This window comes from Priapulus caudatus, unplaced genomic scaffold (assembly GCF_000485595.1).
Source record: "Priapulus caudatus unplaced genomic scaffold, Priapulus_caudatus-5.0.1 Scaffold488, whole genome shotgun sequence".
Classification (NCBI taxonomy): domain Eukaryota; kingdom Metazoa; phylum Priapulida; class Priapulimorpha; order Priapulimorphida; family Priapulidae; genus Priapulus; species Priapulus caudatus.
In genome coordinates this window covers 24,911-33,422 of record NW_014577549.1, presented here as the reverse complement: position 1 = coordinate 33,422, position 8,512 = coordinate 24,911, and the positions used below count along the sequence as shown (strand labels likewise).

The 8,512-nt window shown below is 54.6% G+C and overlaps 1 protein-coding gene across 1 annotated transcript in view; it reads left to right on the top strand.

The window, feature by feature from the left end:
- The window catches only part of LOC106810932, a 25,156-nt gene that overhangs the window by 11,501 nt on the left and 5,143 nt on the right, over positions 1–8,512 (top strand). The window contains exons 2-5 of the mRNA XM_014814417.1: positions 2,909–2,987; positions 3,435–3,785; positions 4,125–5,119; positions 6,478–8,221. Coding sequence (XP_014669903.1) covers positions 3,443–3,785; positions 4,125–5,119; positions 6,478–8,221 — 3,082 coding nt within the window. The 5' untranslated portion in view covers positions 2,909–2,987; positions 3,435–3,442. The remainder of the gene's footprint in view (positions 1–2,908; positions 2,988–3,434; positions 3,786–4,124; positions 5,120–6,477; positions 8,222–8,512) is intronic.

Sequence of the window (8,512 nt, the reverse complement as noted above, 5' to 3'; positions counted from 1 at the left end):
AAGGAGGAGGAGGAGGAGGAGAAGAAGCAGAAAAGGGAAGATATCGGTTAATAAAAAAAGATTAAATAGGAACGGAAGAAGAAGGACAGAGCTAGCTTATTCGTCATATCCGCTGGGGAAACTGATAGCTAGATTAATTAGACAGAGCCAATAAGGGGAGGGAAGAAATAGATGGTTAGGCAGACTCATGAGGGTATAGAAGAGATGGGAGTTAATTAAACCTACCGTGATGGGAGGAAAATGATAAGCTATTTTTTAGAGACCCGCGATGAGGCGCTAGTTTCAAGTCATTGTCATTTTAAAAACAGACGTGTAGTCGGCAGGCTAGGTGGGACGGTGCACTTAGACTGACTACGTACGTCGCCGACACTTCACCCTGGCGGCAGTCAGGGAACGCCTGTAGTCAGTCTAACGTTTATAACGGTGGCGGGGTGGGTAAGGGTGGGAGCGTAACGGTGGGCGTGTGAGCGCACTCTACCGTCAGCTAATTATTCATTAGGTGGCTGATACGCCCCTGCCCACCGATGTGCTGCGATGTCTACGTCTCTGTGTATAGAAGACGGCTTCGCAGTGGACGCATGCACGCGTGACGTCAGGTCGTGCGTGGTTAACACGCATCCGTTTATTCTGACGCGTGAAATTCGAGCCGGTTCGACTCAGGGGCCGTTCGATTCTAAATTCATCTAATTCACAATTTCCTACCCCTAACCCTACCCATCGCTAACAAAATCCAGCCATATTCCTGGCCACCTTAACCCTAATAGTGTACAAACTTTAACTTTAGATTCATAACCCTAACCCTAATCCTAATAATCCCTGTACTAATCATAACCATACCTCTACCACTGTCACTAACCTTGACTCTGAACGAATCTAAGCTCAATCTGAAAGTACTGTGAGTAAGTGGACTCAAACCCTCTTCCACTCGCCATATGGTTCGGGCCAGCCGGTGCCAGCATATTTTTTTTATACGAGTAAGGGAATTGTAACTAGTGTTCTCCCAGCATCGTATTTTAGCACACGCCACAACAACAACTAGACAGAGTGCACTCACGGAGAGTGCATACCTCCGCCAGCGACATACGCCATACGACTCACGAACACACGAATAACCCACGATATACGCCAGTGTGCTCGCTCGCTCGTAGCAGCCGCTCGTTGCTGCTGCTCGCTGACATGTACGCGCTCGCTGGCTCGCTGCGCTCGCTGACTCGCTGGCTTGCTGGCTGATGCGCTAATATCGATCGCGCGAACACACTAACACACGAACACACGAACACACTAACACACGAACACACGAGAGCGAAAACACAACCTCTCCTCCAACTCCGTTGGGCGGAGGTAACGAGTACAGACCGACTATACACCGTGTCACTGTAGAGGCAGGGGCCTCTGTTTTCACGGGGCCGACTGTTGGCTTTTTTTATTGCGTGACTCCTTGCTATTATCAGGGGTTAATAACGACAATTTTTTTGTCAAATGTTTGTCATTATTGACTAACTATGTAGTCTGTTGCTGCAACATAGGCTTGACACTAGCTCTACCTATGTATAGTCCATCGCTGCAATGTAGGCCTGACACTAGCTCTACCTATGTATAGTCCATCGCTGCAATGTAGGCCTGACACTAGCTCTACCTATGTAGCCTATCGCCCAGTCAGAACATCCTCAGCTAGGTCTCACAGGTTCTATAGGTAAAGCTCTTGGTCTCCCCAGAACCTGGTGTTTTTTTCTGTGGGTTTCTCTTGTCTCACTCTCGTAATCAGCAGTTTAATCACTAGGCTGGTGATCGAGGAATGTAAGGGATGCGGACTGATGCAGCTGCAGATGACGATGCTGCCGCAGCGGTAGTTACAGTGCTCACATCCATCCGTCCATGCACTACGAGAGTTACATCTTACCTTCGCTTATTGGTTTATAATGACAAAACATGTTTATCATCGAGCCTTGTCGCTAAAGTGAATATCGAGGTATTATATTGGATGGTAATACGCATGAGGCAGTGATTTGCAACCCGCTTTTCCCTATGGTGCGCAAAACACGTAAACACCTCGCTCAACGCTCTGCAGCTAATGCAGACTGTGCAGCTAATGCACACATTAAATAGTAAACAACGAGCGAACAAGCGGTGCAATTTCAGGAAATTGGACGTTCGAAGCAACAGCCATCGACAGTCAAAATAACGACGATGCGTCACTGGTTTGTGTCACGCGGGAGGCACGCACAGTTCAGCTAATCGTCATGGCAACAAGCATCCTGCGCGAGTGAATGACGAGGTCGACTGCAGGGATTCAGGCGGCATCTTCATAAACAGCAGCTGCGGACCGCCGTACGTTGCCGTGGCGATGGTCAACATCGCGTCGGAAGGCGGATCTGGCGCGATGCCGTCCGCCGTGTGACACAAACCACGTCTCTCTCGTTCTCGCCAGCGCGCACACGCGGGAAGAAACATGCCACGTGCCCAGCGACGTGTCCTTGAGCTGCGGGGAAGTTTAGAAGGGGGCGTGCGCTCGGCAGATGCTGGTACTGCAGCTGCAGAAGATGTGGTAGAGGCGGCGGGGAACGTGCATGCATGCACTCGCATCTCTGCATCGGTCGCGAGAGCCTTAGATGCAAAACACTGCATCTGACCGCAGTCCGAAAGTATTATAAGTGAGCGCATTGACGCTAAAGACATCTGGAAAAACCTGAACGTGCTGTTTTTCTCGTCAACGGTGTCGGGTCGATTTTAGTGACTTAAGGCCGTGAGTGTTTCAGTTAGCATCAGTGTTGTTGTCTTGCTGGGTGCGTCCACACGCAGATGGAGGGTATGCTCCCACATAGCTAGCGGCAGCAACTACTGCTACAGTATCGAATTCTCATCGCGATTATGGCCGAGAGACGCTGAAGGGAATTTATTTTCGTTGCAGATCGCACGGGCAGCGCGCAGCCCGTACCATGTGTGCTGGACGTGAACGAAAATAAACAAATTCTCGCAAACAGAACTTGGTGAGTACACAACACGTCACAAGCGCATTGTCAGTTGCATTTTGTGTGTGGTTTTCGCAGAAAATGTACCGTTGCGCGTGCGCGAGCGAGCGAGCGAGAGGCGGCCGACGTTAGAGATGGTCCCCTGATATACTCGCAGGCGTCTGCATTTCCAAGTGTGCGCTATGGTTTTCTCTGTGGCTGTTCTTGTAACGATGTGTCAGGGGGCTGCTGCGTCGCTCTTCTGCTTGTCTACCTTCCTTCTGTTTCTGTAGCGGGAACGAGAGCTGTGGGGCGGGACGGGACGTTGGGCATGCAAACCTTAACCCTTACCCTTGCTGCTTTCGCAAGACGTTTGAGCACTAACGCCGAATAACTCCTGGCTTAGATGGCAATGATGATCAAAGGGCTGCGTGTCGGAAAATCGCAGATGATAATAACGCTGGGTTGTGTATCGCTTTCTGTTAGCAGCCAGCATGTCTAAGCAGGAGAAGGAAGAAGACAAGGAGAAGGGCGTGGCCGCACAGCAGAAGGTGCGACAGCAGGAGTCCCTAGACGACGCGGCGTCGGATTCTGAAGCCTCGGATGATGGCTATCGTGGTCAGCGTTCCTCTGACTCGGCACCGACCGACAGGGACGCGAAACAGAAGCTGTTGGTCGGTGCGAGCAAGAAAAAGAAGAAGTTGGAAGTGGAGACTCCGGTCGTCGGTGAGCGGGTTGCCCGCCAGAAGTCCGCGTCCATGCCCGGTCGCTACCAGCGAAAACCCGCGTCCGATTCCGCCTCAAGTCCTAAGTTGAATGGGGGTCCGCTCAGCACGAGTAGACCGGGAGAAGGAGGAGGAGGAGGAGGAGGAGGAGGAGGGGTGGGTGGTAGGAGCAGCAGTCACGACCGCCTGCATCGGCTGGAGGAGCGGCGGGAGCGCAGACTGCAGCTCAGCAGCAGCAGCAGCAGCAGCGACAACGACGCCGCCGCGCCGCAGCCCGTGCGTCGCCGCGAGCGGCCACGCGGGGGCGCCACCCGCACCGCACGCCCGCTCTCCGCCGATCTCTCGCAGACGGACGCGCGCCGGGCTGCGCCGAAACAGAAGACGGGCGGCGAGTCGTGGATCGAGCCGGGTGACCAGCGGCTAGCGGTGGGTGCTGACCGGAACCTTGCAGGCCGCAGCGTGTCTGACCGCGGGCTGGCGACGCATTTTCCGTCGCCGAACGCGTACGTGCGGCAGAGGTACGACAATGCGACGCCTGCACCCCAGAGCCACGACTTTTCGCTGTGTCGTCCGGTCGTGCCGCAGCAATTCCCGCAAGACCCTCGCCCTCAGCAAGCTGTGCTCAAGCAAGGACCGGTCAGGGACCCACGCATGGACCCACGCATGGACCCAAGCAGGGACCCACGCATGGACCCACGCATGGACCCACGCATGGACCCAACTAGGGACCCACGCATGGACCCAACTAGGGACCCACGCATGGACCCACGCATGAACCCAACCAGGGACCCACGCATGGACCCACGCATGAACCCAACCAGGGACCCACGCATGGACCCAAGCAGGGACCCAACCAGGGACCCACGCAGGGACCCACGCATGGACCCAGCCAGGGACCCACGCATGGACCTAGTCAATGACCTGCAGAGTGACCGGGGCAGGGACCGGGGCAGAAACACGGGTAGGGTGCATTCTCAGAGCGTGGGTGACCTCAGAGGGCGCCGCTACACGCCCGCAGCGGCTCCCGCGGCGAAGCAGCGCCCTCTATACTCGGCATCGGTACATAACATTAGCGGCGGCCACGGCTACCAGGTGCCGGACATGCGCACGGGGCGTCCGGTGCCGGACATACGCGCTGGTCACTACACACCCGATGCACGTGGTCTGGAGGCAAGCAGCCAAGATGCGTGGAGCAGGGAGGCGTGGGAGCGAGAGGCGAGGGAACGCGAGGCGCGAGACAGAAAGACGCGAGACAGAGAAATGCGCGAGCACGAGGCAAGGAGTCAAGGCGTAAGGGGTCGAAGGGACGGCGTCCGAGACATGGCGGGCCCGCAGGATGCGAAGGTGCTATCGCCGCAGCAGGGCCCCTACCTGTCACAGCGGAAGGCAGCCGCCGTGCACCAGGACACGGGAAAGTTTGCGTCGCCGCCGCCGGCGCTTCACCAGGTGATCCACCATTGCTCTCACTCTCCTGTTTTCTCTATTGACTGCACATCTCTCTCTCTGTCTCTCTCTCTCTCTCGCGCGCTCACGCACTCACAGGGTACGGTTTCCGACTGACGTTGGAGCCACGTGATTCTTTCACGGGCATCTCGCTCGCACAGCATGGCACTATCTGTTGCTACTCATGCGTGTGTATGTTTAGGGTGAACCCTTCTAAGGGGTTTCACTGACTCACGTAGAATGCATGCTGTCCGGTTGCTCTCGTGTACTTACGCAGCACCTGAGCGCATAGTGTGTGCGTGTGTGTGAGTGCGTACGTGCGTCTGTCTGTCTCTGTCTGTCTGTCTGTCTGTCTGTCTGTCTGTCTGTCTGTCTGTCTGTCTGTCTGTGTGTGCATGTCTGCTCTTTACTCGGTATGCATTGTAATTGCTTAGCCGCCTGTCTGAAGCTAATTTCAACAGGTGTGCATCTTGTTGGTGTATTCTAAGGCAAAACGTACTGTGTAGATCTAGCCGTGCTGAATTCGGACAGGATTTTCTCCATTTCACCAGTAGTCATCCTCTGATGTTTGGCTGGCACCAGTAGTCACCAGTATTCCCCACGATTTTAGCAGTAGTCATCCTTTGCGACTAGGCATGCATCTGTTCCCCCCGAATGCATTAGCCTCGTGCACAAATAGATTTCTCTCTCTTTTTTTACGTCTGTAAAATGTCTGATAGAACCTCGATATCTATCATCTCTAGTATTAGTAACGGTGTATGAGAGATCCAGTACGAGTGATTGACCTCCCCCCCCTCCCCTCCGCTACCGAGTTTAGCTGTTGGGGGTGAATCACCTCCTTAAACTCTTATTTTCGCTCCCAGCTTGCCGGTTTCACAGCTCTCGTGTCTCGGTAATGCTAGCCAGCATGCTTTGTGCGACTAGCATCTAATGGAAAGCAGATGTCGGCCGAAACAATAGTTAGTAAAATATTCGCCGGTGATGGAAGCGCAGGAGGAAGCCAGGAAGCCAGGTTAAGTGACTCACACACGAATTATGCTGAGTTCACATAAAAATAAGTTTATCTCAGATAGATCCATAATAAGTTATAATCACTTACAACGACGAAATGTTCGTCCATCTCTTCTACCTGGAAACATGAGACCTGAGGAAGTCTATCGGAGAGATGGACGAACATTTCGTTGTTGTAAGTAATTACTTAGTAATTACTACTTAATTACTAAGTAACTTATTATGGATCTAACTAAGATAAACTTATTTATATGTGAACTATAGAGATCCGATGAAATTATTCAATCATATGCTGAGTTCGTCGCGTCACACGTAATCAATGACCGTTTAATTTCTCTCGTCCCCACTAGGTGGCGTACGCGTCTGACGTCCCGGCGGCGTTCATCCCTGAACGGGGCCGACCCGTTGAACGGGGCACCTACGCGCCGCCGCCACCCAAACGCTCATCTTCGCAGAACCGCCGCTCGCTCCTGCTCGACGGTGGCGCCCCCACGCTCGTCGCGGCGGACATCGTCGACACGAGCGCGTTCGACCAGCTGTGCAACGACCTCGGACTGAGCGCGGTGGAGACGGACACGCGCATCTACAGCTACACGGACGACCACGACCCTCACTTCTCATCACCTCTCCGCAAGCAGCAGCCGACGCAGTCGGACGACTCGCACGCGATGGCGGCCGCGCAGAAGCTCCCCTGGGCGTCGCACGCCGGCCATTCCGACGTGAAACAGAAGATGGAGAGCTTCATGCAGCGGCAGGGCGGGCCGGCTGAGTCGTCGCGCTCCCACCTGGCGGTACCTGGCGGCCGCGGCTCGTCCAGGACTTCCGACTCTGACCGCAGCTCACCGAGTGTGCCCGGGCTCAGCCCCGCCGAGCCTCTCTCAGACGTATTCTTATTCCGTGATGTCGCACGCAGCCCACAGAGGGCGCTGAGTGACGCCGCGCGCAGCCCACAGAGGCCGCTGAGTGATGCCGCGCGCAGCCCACAGAGGGCGCTGAGTGATGCCGCGCGCAGCCCACAGAGGGCGCTGAGTGATGCCGCGCGCAGCCCACAGAGGCCGCTGAGTGACGCCGCGCGCAGCCCACAGAGGGCGCTGAGTGACACCGCGCGCAGCCCACAGAGGGCGCTGAGTGACAGCAGGACGACGTCGGACTCGGATGCGGCGGCAGCAGCGATGTATCAGCCCGTGAGGATGACCGCGGGGGCGGCCCAACCCCAGCAGCTAGTCAAGACGGGCAGCAGTTCGCAGCAGCCCAAGGTTGTCGGCCCCGGACCACGCGTCAGCGGTCCCGGCCCAGCAGCAGCCCCGCCACAGAAAGCTCGAAGAGAGGAGAGAGGAGAGTCGTCGTCACAAAGGGAGGAGGCGGCGGAGGAGGAGGAGTTAGGATTCGAGCCTACGCGCGTCGTGGCGCCAACGCCCCGGATACGAGGTCCCGGTCCGAACGAGGCAAAGCCCAAAGGAGTCGTCCAGAAAGTGCCAAAGGAAAAGCTGAGAGAAGCTCCGAGGGAGAAACCGAAGGGAGCTCCAAGGGAGAAACCGAAGGGAGCTCCAAGGGAGAAACCGAAGGAAGCTCCAAGGGAGAAGCAGAAGGATGCTCCAAGGGAGAAACCAAAGGAAGCTTTAAAGGTGAAGCAGAAGGATGCTCAGAGGGAGAAACCAAAGGAAGCTCAGAAGGAGAAGCCGCAAGCAGAGACAGCGATGGATCTAAGGGCCATGCTGAGGGAGGCACCTAAGGTGAGACTGAAGGAACCGCAGCTGGGGAAGCCCAGTGAACAGCTGCTACGCGAGACCCCGAGAAAGGCGTTCAGAGAGAAGCCAAGAGAAGACACCCGAGAGAAGAAGCCGGACGAGACACCGAGAGAGAAGCCAAAGGAACCATTCAAGAAGAATCCATGGGAGTACTCAAAAGCGAAACCAAGAGAGACAGTGAAAGAGAAGCCGAGAGAAATAAGGGAACCACTGAGAGACAAGGTGGAGGAGGTGCCAAAGGAAAGGGTTAAGGTTGCACATATGGAGCGAGCTACGCCGACAGTGGTAGAAAGTCCAGTCAACAAGGAGCAGCAATCAACGTTGGACATGCAGCGGAAAAATCTGGGTAAGCTATCGATGCCAAGTAATCACAGCGAGCTTTAGTTACTATCTAATCACATAGCTTCCGTAATGTTAAAGGAATACTTTACTCTAGAATTTGAGAGTATATTATGATAGTAGATTGATAAATAATAGCACATAGCTATAAATATCTATAATTACGCATTCACGTTTGTCATAAAACAACATTGAATTTCGAAATCTTCATTTTGGGGTGCGCAAAAAAGTTGGGCATTTGCCAATTTATTTTGCACGTTACAGACCGAGGGCTAATCACAAAAGTGCAATTATATTT